Source organism: Ursus arctos, unplaced genomic scaffold, assembly GCF_023065955.2.
Source record: "Ursus arctos isolate Adak ecotype North America unplaced genomic scaffold, UrsArc2.0 scaffold_11, whole genome shotgun sequence".
Classification (NCBI taxonomy): Eukaryota; Metazoa; Chordata; class Mammalia; order Carnivora; family Ursidae; genus Ursus; species Ursus arctos.
Genome location: NW_026622775.1, coordinates 46,620,945 through 46,640,131, shown reverse-complemented (window position 1 = coordinate 46,640,131; position 19,187 = coordinate 46,620,945). Strand labels below are relative to the sequence as shown.

General features: G+C 36.8%; 1 protein-coding gene across 14 annotated transcripts in view; it reads right to left on the bottom strand.

The window, feature by feature from the left end:
- RAPGEF2 (Rap guanine nucleotide exchange factor 2) overlaps positions 1 to 19,187 on the bottom strand; it is a 230,572-nt gene that overhangs the window by 132,056 nt on the left and 79,329 nt on the right. For 12 of the 14 annotated variants that reach the window (XM_026499568.4, XM_026499572.4, XM_026499576.4 and 9 more), the window contains exons 3-4: positions 18,435 to 18,491; positions 4,656 to 4,739 (exon numbers count right to left, since the gene is read on the bottom strand). In XM_026499568.4, the coding sequence (XP_026355353.2) occupies positions 4,656 to 4,739; positions 18,435 to 18,491 (141 nt within the window). Of the gene's footprint in view, positions 1 to 1,200; positions 1,286 to 2,821; positions 3,324 to 4,655; positions 4,740 to 18,434; positions 18,492 to 19,187 lie in introns of those variants that run through there. The other 2 variants (XM_044384406.3, XM_057310156.1) reach the window with 2 other exon arrangements.

Below are 19,187 nucleotides of genomic sequence, written 5' to 3'. Positions count from 1 at the left end.
ACAATAATGTCTAAATATCTAGCATTCTGTTTTTTGCCAACAAATGTGAAATGACTGATAAATAACTAGAAAAAGATTCCAATGCTATGAGTTAATGTAGGTAAACTGTCTCCTTTTCTAACAAACAATCCAAACAGCAAGTGAAAGTTTAGAGGCACAGTCTAAGGCTATCTTTAATATCTACATTAAAATTTTCAGCCTTTCAAAGAAGCCAGTAGCCAAAACACAACATATTAACCCAAGTTATTAAATTGTGATTTTACTACCAAGTAGGTCTCAGCATCCTTAGTAAGATGATACAATTTTGAAAGTGAGAAAATTTAAAGTATATAACAATTTCTATTAAAGTTCCATAAATATGCTGATTTAGATCACATTAGGACAATGAACATTATTAATATCTTCCTGCCCATAGGTAGAATAATCAAAAGTATATTTTAAAAAAACACTTTATATAAGACAAGTTTCATCTATTGCTTTCCAGCCTTACTGTTGATGCAAACGGTGCCTTTGAAAAACTTAGGGGGGTAAAAACTCCTTCCTCAAAATATTTCACCACCCTCTGCCTGTCACTGTCTTAATAGATCAACGTACTACTACTGCAGACACCACCTGCACAACTCAGTGACTATCATTGCGTATAGCACTGAAAAACACATCCAGTTTACACTGTGTCTATATTCATCTGTGACAAATGTCCCCTCTGATATTTTCCTAAATGGGAACGAGAATGACCTTCGCTACACTCCTAAATTACCCTTGCTTACCATCTTTCTGATCAAAGAAACTGAATTTATTTTAAATAAGACTTTAAGAAAAACATTACTATAAATCATACATTGCTTCAAGACTACAAATTTTATTCCAAATAAGAATTTAGCCCTATCTTACATTATGTGTAGCAACATTATAAATGACATTACAGCCACTTGTACAAATACCTGTGTTTCGAAAGGTGATACATTTATAATAGATTTACAATAAAACTCATAAAAACATTTATATCATTTAAATTGCTTGGAATGGGAGTAAGCTGTCACTGATAGTCTCAAAGGAATTAATAGACTCCATAAATGTTGTAATTCTTATCACAGGAAAAGATTCATGCTTCAACAATCACAGAGAGGTATGCAACCGCAGGAAACTTTATCTATCTAAAAAGAAAACAGAATTTCTTTTTTAAAACCACAAAATGCTGACCTAAATGTCGACTGAGGAATTCAACAAAGCAAATGAAATCTGGAAGCCAAAGATAGATGTTTTCCAATGTATATCATCCTCTTCACTTGATGATATCAGCCGTCAAAGCAATTTCATGAGAATAAGTTAAAAATATAAAAATGTTTTTCAAAGTACTTTGATTCAAAACTAACTGTTCAGGGTGAATTAGCTGTCAAAATGAGTTGAAACTTTTAAGAGAATGAGCTGGTTATTTATTATATATACCAATAAACAATTTCCAGACTAACATGATAAAAATACGGTAAATGTGGAGAATCATCTGTGAATTAGTTGTTTTATAAAATCAGACTGCTACTAACAGCTGACCTATATTATTCTCTAATCAAACCTCAACATCTTCTGGAGAAGGAAATATATATGAATCACTAACGTCAACCTTTAGCATAGCACCAGCAGAGACTCCTTATTAAAACAGTATCAGCACTATCCCTAAGGCAACATCACCAAAGGAAACAAACAACTGAGAGCAAATGTCACAGGTGCAACGTGAAGAAATAGCCTATATATAGTACTAGTTGTCATTCAGACTGAAACACCATTCCTTCCTTCATCCCATTAAAGTACTGGCTTGCAAGCATTTGACATCCAGCCAGAGAAGAGTAACTTATGTCATCTTTTTTAAATAATTAGACATAGAGTCCAATGTGTTCATAAAATAGGTCTGAACTGCAAGTCCTCTTTCTTCTAGAACAGCAGCTTTCTGAACATTAGGTTCCCTTTCCAAAAGTTAGAGCAAGCTGTTACTTGACTAGTTAATTATGGCTGGTAGTCAAAAAAGATCGTCACAGGCTCCTTCACTGTTCTAGGACCTCAGTCTATAGATTCGGTTTGCACAACAGACCTTGCATCAATATAATGAAGTCATCAACCTCTGTTCTCTTTTAAGATATGTAAATTTCAAATCACAGTCATTAAAGCAATATTTATAATAAAAAGTATCAAAAATGTACCCTTACATTTATTAACTAAACTGTGGAAAGTTCAAATAACTGAACAATTAAACAGGCAATAAGATGCATAAAGTATAAGCCTTTTAGAGTTTTTAATATTACAAGGCAACAAATATATATGTATACATATTCCTTAACTGAAATAAACAAGATATTAAATTGTTTATTAAGTATGCTCTTAAGTATGTGGAATGCATACATGTAAGACTAGATAGGAAAACACTAGAATATTACAGAATGATTATCTTGGACTGGAGATTATAAGTGATTTTTTCCTTCTCTTTATCTTTGCTAATTTATATAGTAATTATTATTACTATTTACATAAAATTATATATAAGTTTAAAAATATGACAATGTTTAAATATTGTTTGCCTATACCTTCTTCCAAGTTCAGAAATACAGTTAGAGTCTCCAAAAAGGGACTAAAATGAAGGTCCTGTATTTGAAGGAGAAGAGTGTTGTTACTCAACTCGCCATTCCTCTGGGAAACAGAACTCCTAGAACTATAGGAGCTGGTTCACAGGGACACTCCAGGCTTCCTAGGCAATTTCTAAGAGGTACAACCACCTGCCATCCCCTCCTGCCAGTTTCCTCAGTCATAAAATGCAGAAGATAATTATACTTACCTCAAAGGGTAGTTGTAATATTAAATGATTTCATTCACACACACTACACACACACACACACACACACACACACACACACGCACATTTAGCATTTAAAATGGTGACCTGGTAAACAGAAAGCACTATCAAAGCCTTAGCTATTTTTCTATCATCATTTTACTACTACTACGACGACGATTACTACTTCTATTACTACCACTGCCACCACCAACGCTATTACCATTACCACAACTATTGCTACTATAAAAACAACAAACAAACAGGCAGTAGAGCCTCTCTCCCTCATGGGGCCATTTTCCAAAGAGAATAATGCCTGCCGATCTGATCTTGGAGTAGGAGAAGGGCAAAGAGGCATGGGAAGTGCACCAGAGTGTTTTTCAGTGGATGCAATGTGCCTCTGGCACTCTCACTACATTCTGGCCTCCAAAGTGCCTTCCAGTACCACACCCAGGCCTGTATAAATTACCTCTCCCTGTCTCACTGACTCTGACATTTTATAAAAGTTTATTCATATCTTTAAAATAGATTCTTTTTTTTTTTTTTTTTAAGATTTTGTTTATTTATTTGACAGAGAGACAGCCAGCGAGAGAAGGAACACAAGCAGGGGGAGTGGGAGAGGAAGAAGCAGGCTCCCAGCAGAGCAGGGAGCCCAATGCGGGGCTCAATCCCAGGACCCTGGGATCACGCCCTGAGCCAAAGGCAGACGCTTAACGAATGAGCCACCCAGGCACCCCTTTATCTTTAAAACAGATTCTTAACATCTCTCTGACCCATTCAGAATTCTTCAAGAATACACTTAAATATTTTTGTGAGAGAGTTAGGTTACAGAAGGGTGGGTGGTCCTTATGCTTTAATAAGTTTTGTCAATTTAAATATTTATTTAGTAAATTTAAATAAAGATATTCTTTTTGAGAGAGAGAGAGAGAGAGAGAGAGAGAGAGTGTGTGCGTGCATGGGCACACAGGGTGGAGGGGAGAGGCAGAGATCGAATCCCAAGCAGGCTCTACACTCCCACAACCCTGATTATGACCTGAGCCGAAATCAAGAGTCAGAGGCTTAACTGAGTGAGCCACCCAGGCGACCCTTAATCAGTTAAAATTTTAAACACTTTAGTCCAAATAAAAATATTTAATTGTGAAAAATAAAAAATTGGGGTAAAAAATAATTAGTAAAACTTAGTGGCTGGCACCCTCAGTCAGGGAACTTGAACATAGGTGGCCACATGTATTACAGGTAAGTCCTAACCCTCTTTGGTCATAGCTGATTGGAAGTAGGTACACATCTGCCCCAAGCCCAGACAATCAGACAGTAGCCTAGAGAGTCCAAAGAAAAGATATGGGCACTACCATCAAATGACATAATCATTAGGGACGTAAGGTCATAAATCAACAGTCAGCACATAAAAGCCAAAATCACAGGAAGAAAAGCATTAAGGTCCTGAGAAGCAGAAAAGTAAATGACAGTCCCTGGCTTTCTATATCCAGTCCCATGTGGTCTCAATGAACTTTCTTCACTTCTCTTTACATGTTTATGAGACTGCCTGTTACAGAGGCAGAGATGAACAAATGTGCCCTAAACTAGCCTGACATGTATATTCTCATAACAAATGGACATGTCACCAGCACGTGCTTTTGTTCTTTTCCTTGGTTAAAGAGATTGTAATAGTGTTTAAACATAAAATGGTCCCTTCTTAAAGATCGACACCCCAAGGTACTACCTTGCTTTGTGTCAACGGAAGAGGAAACAGGAAGAGAAGAATTCTGCAAAAGAACTCAATTCTGCAAAAGGATTTTAAGCTTCAAGGATAATCTATTACCGAATATCTATACAATACCTGCTTCTTGGAAGAAACATGGATTCCTTAATGAACACGGAACCAGACAGAAGGATATACCAGCAGGTCCCAATATCATCAGGACTGGAAAAAAAGATAATAAAATCAGATGATTAGCTATGACAACAACAAAATCAAAACATACATAGCACATAGTACCCGTGTTCCTTTTAGAACCATGAAGAATGACGAAATAACATAAATAGGTACATAAAAGTAACATTTCATTTTTTAAATTATCTTTTATCCCAAAAATAAGCTAAAGATATTTACCAGTATATTTAAATGTTTTAAATGCTCCTTAGACCTATTGCACCTACCATCCCAAGTTTTATCTTTTATTTTTTTTGACTGAAAATACTTCCCCCGCTTCAAAAAACAAAATATAAAGAGGTAAACAGTGAAACTCAGTCTTCCCAACCTTTTCCCCAGTCTACCAAGCTCTCATATTTTTCTACCACACTTGTTGGATATTCTTTCAGAATTTTTTTATGTGTATGCACAGAAAAATGGACATCTATTCTTAGTCCTTCTACTGTCTTTTCTTTCTTTTTATGGAGAGATAGCATACTCTCTCGTGTTCTTTCCTTTGTGCTCGTAGAGATCTTTTTATGAGAGCACAGCTTTCTTGTGGATGGGCCATATTTGCCTTAAGCAACCCCAGTGAGAGTCATTTCTGTGGTTTTTAATCATTTGCGATTATTTAAAAATAATTAATAAAAAGTGCCATGAGTAACCTTGTGCATACAGTATTGACTATGACTGGTAACCAGAAGCGCAACTGTTGGGTCAAAAGGCATGTACACCGTAATTTTGATAAACGTCAAATTGTTTTCCACAGGTGCTCAGCAACTTGCTTATATATGTTCCCACAGCTTTACTAACATATAATACAGTTTGTTATATTAGTTTAACAAATGTTTCATAATTTTATGATGAGGGCTATCCTAGGTGCTTAGGATACTTTGGTGAACACCAACAACAACAAAAAACCCCTTCCCCTATGAAACTTATATTCTGGTGGGACAATACAGATAATAAACAAGAAAAATAATAAACTAGTAAATTACAAACCAGCGCTCTGGGGAAAGAAATTACTATAGGTTAAGGAAAGTGGGGGTGGGGGTGTTAGAGTTTCAAACGGCTGAGCTGAGATTGCAATCTACAATCATTTACCTAGTTTTGGGGGGAAAACTTTGTCTTTCTTAGCATAAGGCGACAGCGTTATTATTAAATTCTAATTTATGTCAAGTGAAAGTGTGTTCTCCCAAATGCAAGCATAGCTTAAATTTTTTTTTAATAACAAGTAATAAAACACTGAAATAAAAGAAAAGAAGAATTATTATGTAAACTTAATCTATTCTTACAATGCTTCCTTTATCACCAAAAGGTTGGTCAAGAGAAATGAAATCTAGAAAAACAGGAAGTTAAGGAAGATCACTGCTTATTAACTATGTGGCCTTGGGAAAGTTATTAGAGCGCCTGCAAGGATTAAATGAACAATACTCATTGAATGCAAATAATAATTATTGTAGAGCTTTTTATCACATACCATGGTCTAGATTAACTGTGACACAGAGAATAAAACAAACGTTCACTGGCTTTCCAGTTATTCTGTATCTGTCCATTTTGAAGGCAAATTAGTATGGATAAAATAAGAGCAAGGTTTGTAAACTCAGCTTTCCTGGCACTGATCGTAAAGCACGCATGAAATGAAAGACAACCAATGTCCAAAGTGGATAAAGTACTATAACAGCAAATATCCTGGCTCCCTGAATGCCCATTCATTACCCTATAATTAGAGTTGATTCTTCTAGAAAAACCTTAAGGAGATAAAGATAAGAAACTGGTCCACCCAACCTTTTCCACTTACTATAATTTTGTTTTCCTAATAGATGGGCTGTTTAATCTACCTTTTCCAAAAAATTCAAATGTTAACTCACAAGAGCTATATTTGCTTGAGTAGAAACTGGCAGAGGATGATCATTCAATTAACAAACATTTTTTGAACTTGGTAATAAGCATTTACACTACACGCCATGCCAAATATAATCACTGCAATTTCTTTATTATTGAGTTGTTTCTTTTTTACAGATTCAGGTTTTATAAAAATAAGCTCATTAGAACTAAGAAAACAAAAACAGTGAATTTTATTTTAACGTGTTCTGGAAATAGCTGTAAGCTAGAAAATCCTTTCCATCTCCTTCTCTTCCCACCCCTCCCCCCACAGAATTCATGTCGGTTTGTGTTCCAAAAATTCCTTGCTGTGAGATGCCACCATAAAATCTGTTTTACTTAGTCTTAATCATCCAGAAAATTCTCCTGACTTTGGTAGAAATCATCTCCAATTATGCCTCAGGCAAGGAGTGTTTCAGTATGGGGTACATCCTGCTTCCCTTCAAAGTCTGCAAATACTCCTTTCCCACAGTGCAGCTTTCGTTATCCCAGAGGTTTTACAGCATTTTTACACATACAAATGATGATGTTTTCAAAAGAAAAAATGAAGAAGAAGTTCTAAGAACAGTACTTAGCAGGAACAGCAGTAAACTTTCCTACACTTTAAAGGTAAGCAAACTGATCTAAGACCTCACTACAGACACACAGGCAACGAAGTTAGCTAACAGAAGATTGACTATAATAGTTATCTAGGACTAACGCGGGGATTTTCTTTTGTCCAGTGGTTCTCAGGCTTTAAAATGCATACGAATCGCCTGGGATATTAATTCAGAATGCGTGCTCCCAAGCTCTACCTATTCCCCCCTATCCCACAGTCCATGATCGTGAGGTGGGAGATCCATCACACTGCCTTTTAAACAAATATCCTAGGTGATTCTTATGCATGGGGCTTGTCAACTTTGAAAAACCTTTAGGAAAACTGTCTCAATATTAAGCCCCAACAGCAACAAATGGCAACCAAAAAAGGACAACTCTATCAATATCTATTCAAATACATTGCAGGTGTTGTATTCACCAGTGTTATTTTAATTTTTTCCTCAAGTAATTGTCTTATGCTTTAAAAATATGAGTGAAGGGTCGAAATTATGAGCTAAGGGGAAAAGCCGAATCTCGGAATAAACCTGACTGAGCATCTCCTAATAACCTAAGTCTTACCACCACCAGCAATGGGCAGAAGAGAGAAACCTAAGGATTAAAGAGGGACCGATAGCAAACTAGTACACTGCAAGTCTCTCTGATTAGCCAAAACCAACACTTAGAAAAGACCTATAATTTTTTAGAAGAACTACAACAGACAAGTGATTGGATGCCAATACAGCCCATTTTGCAACCTACAAAACGAAAGGCTCCAAAGCCTAGATGTATGAAGAGATACTCTGAAAGCCTTTTTTTTTTTTTAATCTCATCAACAGGGAGAAAATGAACAAACCCAAACAAAACAAAAACAAAATATAAACAGACCATTACAAAATGATCGATTCACTCCCAGTATAATTAGATAGAAGGACTCTGAAGTAATCAAAAATGAATGATGCCCTTTTAGAACCAAGGCTAACCCAAGATGGCAAGTGCAGCCCGGGAATAATGGTGAAGAGGCAAGCATGTCATCTGGTGAGGTTCTTTCCACCTTATTTCCTTCTACTCCTCAGCACAAACCCACCACTGCTAGCTGGCTGCTTTGCTGTCTCTCCTTCCCACCTCTGCCAATCTGCTAAGACGCGTGCCTTGCTCCATCTTCTCAATAACATTGAGCCTGAAAGAAATGGCTCAAACCCTATTCTTGAACAAAATCTTCTCACTCACTGTTTTCCAGATTCCAAAATATTTATTCCATCTAATTTCATTCTATTTTATATTTTTCTCTATTGAATTCTTAGTCTTGAGGTATCTAGGTACCCTCCTCCAACGACACTGACCCTCCTTTTAGACAGGAACTGTGTGCTGCTTCAGGTAGAAACTGGGCACCGTTTCAGTTATCATTTGCTCAGGCAGATCAGATCATGGCATGCTTCTGCTCATAACCCACCGTTCCCTAACAAGGGACAGTCCAAACCCCTTGGCATAGCACGTGAGGGAAGCAATACGTTGCCATGCAAAGCACAAAGGTTTTGGAACATATGCTCTTTCCTACTGGCCATGCGATCCTGGTGAAGTTAAATTCTGAGAATTCTAGTTCCTTCAGTGTAAAATGGGGATATCGATACCTTTTCCACATTACTTGGATTTAACAAAACAGTATATGTGCAGTGCTTCGTATAATAAATACACAAAAAATACTAGTTCTCTTCATCTCTTTCCTTCTCTTACGACCCTTTCTAAAAGGGCCAACCTACAATTGTACTTTCTGTTCCTAACCTTGAATATCCCAACAGCAAACTTCACCCTGTTCAGCCATACTACACTTTTTTCCCACCAATGCCTCAGGGCCTTTGAACAAACCTGCTGTTCCAGCTTTTAAACAGTACCTTCTAAGTTCATTACTCATCCTTTGAATTCCCGATTAACTACCACTTCCTCTGAGAAGTGTTTTAGTGGTTTTCAAATAAAGTGAGTCACTTTCCTCCTCAGTTCCCAGAGCATTTTGTACATGTTCACATTAAGCAGTTGCCGGTATCAGAATATTTATTTTAGGAGTCTTCCCCCATTAGTTTTTAAACTCCTCTAACTCACCAGTACCCCCAATATATACACTACACAATGCTTGACTGGCACTCAGCTATATTCTTAATGAATTAATTAATAATTTAATAGACACCAACTCAGACATGGTATTTTTTTAATTAATTAATTAATTAATTTGACATAGAGAGGCAGCCAGTGAGAGCGAGAACACAAGCGGGGGGAGTGGGAGAGGAAGAAGCAGGCTCCCAGCAGAGTAGGGAGCCCCATGCGGGGCTCAATCCCAGAACACTGGGATCGCGCCCCGAGCCAAAGGCAGAGGCTTAACAACTGAGCCACCCAGGAGCCCCTCAGATATGGTATTAAAGTGAAAGTCAGGGGCGCCTGGGTGGCCCAGTCAGTTAAGCGTCAGACTCTTGGTTTCCGCTCAGGTCAGGATCACAGGGTCATGAGATCTGGCTGAGCAGGGAGTAGGGCTCTGCGCTCAGCATGGAGTTGGCTAGTCCATCTCCCTACCCCTGTACTCCTGCCCCACCTCCTCGTGCGCTCTCTCTAAAATAAATAAATAAAATCTTTAAAAAAGATAACGTGGAAGTCAAAGATGTAAGTGTCAATTTACTAGTAACCAGAAAAATGAAACCAGGCTAAAAGAACTTCCTTAGCAATATCCTGTATGTCCACACGGTGGCGATGTCTCCACATGAAAGAGCTGTGTGCGCTGCTCCGCGTTCCCTATTTATAAAGCGGGAAGCTAATACAAGCGATCAAACTGAAGTTGACAAGGGGATTGAAAGAATCATCATCAGCATCAAAACTAAACTAACTCAGCAAAGACGGCTATTAGAGAGCAAAAAGTAACATGAAAAGGCTACTTTATTCAGCTGTTAACACGATATGAAAATTTAATGTTTTGTGGAGCCCAATCAACCCAAAAGGGCTGTTTACGGCAATGAAGGCAAGGAAAACTGAGGAGAGAGGAAGACCTGTAACAAAACAAGAGTGGCAGGAGTGGGGCGGGCGGCTGGGGGCAAAAGACACTTAGCTAGCTTAATATTCAGCTCAAAACAGACATCTAAGGGGGGAGGGGTGGTGGCAACAAATAGAAACTGAAACATTGGTAAGAATGGTACCCTTGCAAAATTCAAATGATTTTGGACCAGAAATTAGTGCTTCCCCAGATGACCTGACAAAATAAGGCATGAGGAGGGCATGAGCGCTACAAGAAGGGCTCCCTCCCACTTCAGCAGATCAAGTGCAATACAGCATTGGCACAAGTCGGAAGTGGTCCAGGGAAGCGTAGAAGCACTTCTATGGTGCTTTCTATGGGCAGCATTAACAAGGCCTTTAGAACACAGAGAAGCAAAAACATGCAAATCATGGTGAGTAAGAATGGCCACCCATTCGAGCATCAGTGAAGTGTCTACAAGCAGTGGCTAGGAAGACCACTCAGGGAAGAAGTGGTACATAGCAATCACAGAGAGGGTAAGTACAACTAAGGCCTCAAACATCAAACATCAATTTTTTGGATATTTTAGAAAGGATGTTATACCATATTCGAACAAAGCTGCCGGCATCCGAGAGATGCGGAGACAGGATTCTTACCACCTTTATGTGGGCAATCAGCTCCACATTTGGGGTAAAACATCAGAAAGGGAAATAAAATGAAGACTAACAAAAATTCCAAAAACTAAGTGGAAACAACTAGCAAGAAATTTCAGAGGGCCAGCCACCAAGTGCCCCAATCTAGAAAAACACCTGTTTCTTTTTCTGTGTCCACTCTCTGAGCAGCAGCACCCAACCAGAGGATAAAACCAGAAAACAGAAAATCTTCCTAAGTTTCTCCCTCTCCCCAACCTATCATCACATTCTTTTTGTGCCTCCCAACCCCCAAGCCTCTCACTCGAAGCCCTCTGCTTAAGTTCAGGCCCTCGCTGCTGCTCACCTATGCCATCATTACACTCTTCTGATGGGCTTAGTCTTGTACTCTCAAATATAGGATTATGCCAGAAACCAACATGAAAATAACTTTACTTATTAACACCAAATCATTCTCTGTTCTTTCACAGGAGTCAGACAGTCAGTTCACATCAGAGGTTTTCAATACGCACTTGCGAGCCCCTTGGGACTGCACGCTGTCCAACCCTCCTCTAACCACAATAGCTACTACTATTGAGCTAAATAGGATTTCCTATGAACAAAGTGTTCCGTGGCTTAAAAAAAGAAATTCAAACAATGGCCACCTTCCAATATGCAGATGGCTTTTCAGATACACAATAATTTTAATCTTTTTCAAATACATTACATCACTTTTGTTACTGGATTTATCAAAAAGTTTAATCATTAGTTGTTTTTGGTTTTTGCTCCTCTGATGAGGCTGTAAGCTATAAGCTGAAAGCAAAATATGTATTATTTATTTTTGTATGGCCAATGGCACAAAGTAAGCTCACCAGATAAATTAATGCAACACAGCATTGTAAGCAACCCTAACAATATTAGGTCAAAAGAAAGGTGAACCCACACTATTTTTACTAAGGCATAAAATGTAAAATATATTTTAGAAAGAGGTCTACCAAGAGTTACAGGTGTTGGTATTTATATTTCCAACCTGCAGAGAAGCAATTTTTATCATAAAATTACATACTTCATAGTATTTAATTATATATAAATATATAAATTCCCATGCTTATGAAAACACATTTAAAAAGTAGAGGGTAACTTTTTATTCTATTTCCTAAAAGTTCTAAATTATAAGGAAGTTACTTCACTTTTAAAAATAAAAACTTTGAGGGGAAAAAAGCACCATTTAACATTAAGTTTTTCAGAAAATCCTTATTCTCTACTCAATAGCAACTCAATTGCAGAGGCTTAGGACCCTGAAAAAGGAAAGTAAATAGCATCAGAAGAACTCTGAAAATTGATGAAAATATTAAGGCTACTTCAGCTTCATTTTGAAAAACAAATTGTATTTTGAAAACATTGGGAATACAGTAGGAATCCATTTTTTTGAATTGTAATTTACTTAATCAGCAAAATGAACAATGTAAACTATTGACGAACTAGTACAGCCAAAAATTCTGTAGGCTCATAAATGGAGTCATTCTTAGACATAAAATTCATTTAAAAAATGAAATGAAGGAGTGATGCCTTGGGAGCCAGTTATTCAAAACACTTTTTTTTTGAATGAAAGAAAAAAATGTCAATGCAGATTACATATTTATTACAGTAGATCAGTCATTTGGCTATATTAAGGGTGGAGGGATATATTCAAGAGCTCAAGAAATAATTTATCAAATTTAAAAGACCAGCCAAATCTGAAAAATTTATGGTTTTGAGAACTACCAAGGGTCATGACATTAATTTATAAAGCTGTGTCTTTTAGAATTAGGCACTGCAATTCCGTTTTCACAACAAACGTCTTCCTCAATTAGAGAAAACTGGTGCTCAGAAATTGAAGAGAATTGTAGACGTCCAAAAACTGAGTCAAATCCAAAGCTAGATCTGCCCAACCACCAAACAAGGGCCTGGACTGACTGCAATGATACTGCCCAATAGTTTACAGCACCACCACCCTGTTCTTGTCAGAAAGCAGGAAGCCTTATCTACCAACTATATATTTCTTTAAGTAGTTATATTTGAGAGTTCAGAGGTCTGTATGCCCTAACGAGTTTCACAGAAAACTGATACAAAGACTCTAACACCTAACATGTAGTCAGCTCTTTTATTACAAAATGAGACCATAATGAAAGTCTTTATTGGCTGATCTATCTATAAAAGGAGTATCTTCCTTTGAAATAAATTCAAAAAAATAGCAGAGAACAGATTCATGCCAATTTCCGTACTAGGCATGGCAAATGTAAGCCATAGTCCTTGCCCTAACAGAGTTTAAAACTAAATACAGTTTTGAAAGTTATTTACTCTTCCACTCACCACAGAAATAAAACATTTTCACTTAAAGATTACTAGTCAATATTAAAATATCAATATTGCTAAGAAGCCCTAAAGTATTACCACATGTACATAAAACAATCTTTCTAAGTATGTCCATATGTCGGTGTATGTATACGAGTGTGTGTATATTTGAATTTTCATACTTACATAGGGCACATGAGTACCCCACAACCTGCCAGACTTGGTGGCCAAATATCCTTGTACTACAACTCTATGCACAGGCTAACTCTTTAAAATTATCATTCCTCCATGTAAATGAAAATCTTAGGTTTCACCATTTTCTTCATACACACATACAAGTATAGCAAAATTATGGAAACATAGACAAGAAGGATACTCAAAAATTGTGATTACATCTTGCTAGGAAAGAAAGATGATTTGAAGTATTTTGTTTCTTTCCTTTTTTTTTTTTTTTAAGAGGGGAGAGCTAAAGCAAGATGCGTAATGTAAAATAAAATAAATGCTTAGCCACATCAGGAAGGAAAAAGCTGTACAATAATTGGATATGGGCCAAAGTTCTTACAGATGGGAGAGACTGGCACACTTAGAGTCTGTAGGGAGGGGACAGGTGGAGAGGCTGGTAGCACAGGAGAGAACAGGAATAACCACCCTGCGCAGGGAAACGGACACCTCTTCCCCCTGGGGGGATGGGTGAGGCAGGAGGCACCTGCAGCCACAGACAAATTGGGCATCTGAGAACAGAAACTAAAGCCTGAAGCAAAGTCCCTGGAGGAAGAGTGGGAGGGCACGAAGGGGACAGCAGTGGCTTGGTGGCCTTGCAGAAAAGTGACAATTCAGGATAGCTGCTGTGAAAACAGGAAACCAAGCCAACAAATGAAAAGACTGCTACAAGCAATAAGGGCTGAGCTGAGGCTTGAAGTTCTAAATTGCACATTTACAGACTTAAATCAAAATGCTTGAAGAGACTCAATAGGCCTCAATGAAGCTTTTTTTTTTTGAGGAACAATTTCCTCTCCTGCAATAAGGAGAGATAAACCCCTTCACAAAATGCTATGAAAACTCTTTTGGAAACCAAAGCATTCAGGCAGACATAGATGTGGAAAATGAGCACAGAGGTCGAGTTACACATTTTCATACTGTGGGTGTGGGGTACAGGCACACACTTTTAAAAAACTGTAATGGTTGCATTTCTGATCCAAAGGTTTTAGCACTTCAAATGTATCTATAAATTAAACGGAAATCATGAGGTTGGTTGGCCACTAAAAAACTAAAGCTCAAAGGACATATTGCTTATTTCATTTCTTGAATTAAATACTTTAAGTAAAATATCTCTAAATAAAAGTCCGTCAGATTAGGAATTTATATTACCTAACTCCGTATTCCCAAGTGAGCAAAATACCTAGCATATAGTAGATAACAAACGAAAGGAAGGCAGAAATCACCTGATATTCTCATCCACTGTAGAAAGTTCAACTAATCTTATCTATATTTCTGGTACAGAAAAATACTAGAATCTAAATGGTCAATTCTAAATTTTTTAAAGTTCAATTTCATCAGAACCACAACTCTCCCTCTAATCTTGATACATTTTAAAGCGGCATTTGTGTCCTGTTGGTTTATGCTAAAACAATGACACCATGGGAGTTAGACATTACTACCATAATGTCTTCCTAACACAAGTCTAAAGCAGCTAAAAAATTGGGAGACCAAATAGTAAATTATCAAAACACTGATGACGACAATGACAGTAGCAGCTAACATTTTTTTAAAAACTTTCTGTATTTATTTAAGGGGGAGGAGAGGGGCGGAGGGAGAGGTCTCCAGCAGACTACCTGGGAAGCAGCTATCATCTTTACGCACTTACTACACATGCAATGTTCTATATACTTTACACCTGGTACTGATATTGTCCTCGCACCAACACTAAAGAGTAGGTACTATTATTATTGTTCCCATTTTATAGATGAGAAAAATGAGGTACAGAGTTGGATCAAAAGAGTATTATATTTACCTGGTGAAATTATTAAAACCATAGACTTAGAAGTTACCAGCACACAAACATAATAAGGAAAAGAAAATGCTCATCACTTGGTCATAAAACCAAAGTCTGAAAGTCTTTGATAGTCTGGCTATACTACATTCTTAAAGCTCGAGGGGGGGCAAGAACAGACAAGTCATTTCCCTCATGAGTTAATAACAACAGGTCCCCAAAAGAGGGATAGTATTATTAAGTTATCACAGATTTATATGTACCACAAATTCAGGCATTCTTTAATTTTCAAAACTGAATTTACACGAATTGGTAAGAGCAGAAACATGTCTATTCAAGAATCACAGAAGAGAACATTACAATTACCCTCATCACAAGATTGGGTATGATTAAGTGGGATCATGATTAAGTGATCTGATTAAGTGATCTACAATAAGTCTCTGTGAATTTTTGGTCTTACGAAATCATGATCTCCTGAATATCCCCACACTGTTCATTGCTTACTAACACTGTCACCTAATTCTAACCAGTCAAAAATGAGCAACTGCTACAAACTCTAGCCTAAATGCAATTAATTTAGGATTATCTAAGACATGGCTTTGCCTGATCAGCATAACTCACATTTACCCAAACTGACTTAAAAAAAAACAAACAACTCAGGTATATTTAAAGACCCTGTAACCTCCTTCAATTTAAACGAATAATAAGTAACCATTGCTAGGGACTAGGATAATGGTGGGTTTCATCCCCTCCGGGACGCCAGCAGCAGGGAGGGATGATGTGCCTATACTGACCCGCACACAGGCAACAGAATTTTTTATGATATGATATGCCATCATAAGAAATGTCTTATGATGGCATGAAAACGGCCGGAAAACGCTGGGGAGTGGTAACAGCTAAGGTGACAGAATCACAATGTCTAGGCTCAAATCCAGATCCCACTTTCAACAATGAGACCTTGGCAAGTTCCTTAGCCCCTAAAAGCCTCAGTTCCTTCATGTGCAAAACTAGGGTGATGACAACATCTACCCCACAAGGCAGCTGTAAGGAATAAATTAAATGTAAATTAATGCATGTAAAGCACTTATTAGACTATGTGGGAGACAGGAAGTCCTTGTGAAATGTTTGCTATGACCTCATCATCAATACTACCAAAACCATGTTTTAAGGGGGGAAGACAAAGGAAGAGAAAGTTGACACTTACTGCCACTAGACTGCTTCAATAAAAGTTAATAATATTCCTCAAAGATTTCCAACCCTGACATTTGTACACCCCATTCCACTGACAGCTTCCAACTGTTCCTAAAAGAAACAAATATTCTAAAACATTTATATCTTAATTTCTTCAAGAATAAATATGCTAAGGGCATTTGCCTCTTCCTAGTTTTCTCATTAATACATATATCCTGGTTACGTACTCTTCTTCTACATTTGATGTACATTCTTTTAATCTCTAGATGGGATATTTACAGTTGCCTGTTAAACAGCCCCTAGATGTCACAGTTTCCTAAGTTACAACCTAAGAATCATCCTAGCTCAGATCAGATCACCTGTATCTTCTAAATTCCATCCCTGACTCCCCCATTCCTTTAGTTAGACTCCGTTCAAACATTACCCCCTCAGATTACTTTGATTGTCTCCTCACTAATCTCCCTGCCCAGCCATTCAATCTAATCCACCTTTGTATTTTCAGAGAGGCACACGTATCATCTTTGTGGGGAAGAATGGGTCACATCATTCTGCTGCTTGAAAACTGGCCACCTGGCTACAGATTAAAAGAGATTTAAGAAAAATATCAACCAATAAATAAACTGTAAAAAAAGATTTTTGAGACAGAGATTTTGAATATTTTCATGATATTAAAGAATTATTTTTTAAGGTTTGATGCTATTATTGTGGTTAGGTTTTCTGTTTAAGTCTTTATCTTTTAAAGGTAAAGACACATACCGAAATTGACATGAATGAATTGCTTTATCTAGGTTTACTTAAAAATAATCCAGTTGGAGGTGGGAGAGGGGGAGTAAGAGATGAAACATAACTGGCCATCAGTTAACAAGGTTAGATGATGCATACATGGGGGTGCATTATACTACTGTCTCCAATATTGTGAACATTTGCAATTTTCCATAATAAAATGTTATTTAGAAGGAAAAAAACACATTTCCAATTGCATAAAGAATCACAACTGGTATTTTTAACAACACATTCACAAGCAAATACGACTGTAGCCTGACTCTTCTCTTAATTTCTCATCCTGACGCACACCCACATGTCAGTGGCCCTAAACTTGCCACTGCATTTGGAACATCGGACCAGGCCCCTTCCCCTCTCTGTGTCTCCGTACTTACTGTTCCTTCTGCCAAGAAAGTCTCTCTAGACCACCAGATAGACCTTTGAGACCTAGTTCAAAGGGCCACTTCTCTGAGACTCTCCCCATTCCCCTCAAGGCTTCCCTTGGACTTCTTCAGCCCTTAGTACCTATCTATATTCTCAGTTCTTCTGGTTACTTTTTGTTGTTGTTATTTTCCTTTTATTCTATTTCTACCTCCTTCAAGAGATTATAATTACAGCCTCCCTAAGGGGGAGAAGCTGTATTTCATTTATTTCAATAAATATTCCCTATAATATGCACGGAAAGTAGTAATTATTTATTTAATAAGGGCTTTGAAAAATAGTAAGTCAACAGAACAACAGCCAATCATGGCAAACGTTATTAATAAGATAATATCTGCAATAAACCAGTTTATATGTCCTGAATACAATATATTTACCTGCAACATGTTTATCACATTTTTAAAAAAACTGTTGTAATTTTTCAAGGAATATGTTACACATCTTGAAAGAAATATCAGTATTATTTACAGAACAAACTAAGCCCAAAGAGAAGTGGACAGCTGATTTTCCTTTTTCTGAAAAGGTTTTAAACTAAAAGATGACATTTATGCTATCATTAAATCTCATTTGATGTGGTTGTGGGAACATGTATTTTGTCCTGCTGGAAAGACCACCCTGTTTTTTATTTCATAATGATAAAAATGTCAAAATACTCCATAATATTAAATAATATCTCTGAACCATAAGTGAGAGATATAAAGGTATAGATGGGAACTTAGCAGCAAAGGACCATAAACTTTTACTTTACGACAGGTAATAGCTAAAATGTTTTACATTTCTAAATTACAAAAAATAAGTTAATGCAAAATTAAGGTAACACTGACTTAGCCATTACTAATACTTCTTGACACTTTAAGGAAATTATTTACTTATTGCAGTATACACCATATAAAGAGAAAGAAAACACCTACTAGTATAAAACTTCATTTGCTTCGTGTCTTTCATATCTCACAGTCTCACACATTAACCTGTAAAAAAAAAAAAAAAAATAGAGACATGAGTTCAACGTATGTTATGAAAAAACACTCTAGTAGGTTAAAAACAAAAGAGACATGTAGTCTAGAAAGGTAAGATTACTTTATATGGATTGCCACAATCATTTATTAGCTTCAAGATTAATATTTTTGGTACCCAGGTTAACAAAATATAATAAAATAAAATCTGGTAAAGAGATGCTAGAAAAAAACCATTTTGTTAGATGTCAATTTTGCCATGTTTATTTTATAGGGAACAAAATAGTATGTCCTTTACACTTTGAAAATGACATGCGGACAAATTAATGTTTTCCGAGGTAAGCAGAAAATGAGAAAAGAACCTAAAAATTAGAAGGGAGAACCTATTAATTTAAAAAATGATAATGACATTCATGTTAATGTTACTTACCAGTATGTAATTTCAGACAAAAGTAGGCTTTTATTAACTCAGTATATTTATGACTAATGATTAAATGGAGGCTTTACAACTTAAAGATTTGTTATTTTGGCTGATTCATCCCTGAGGAAAAAATTATGGAAATTATGGAAAACATGAATAAATGTTTAAATATTCAAAGTTACCTCAAGAACAGCATCTTCAAGAAGCAGCCTATTATTTTAAGCCCAAGTAAAATTTCCCAAAAAAACACAGAAATGCAAAAGAGAAAATGCCTATTCCTTCTTATGAAG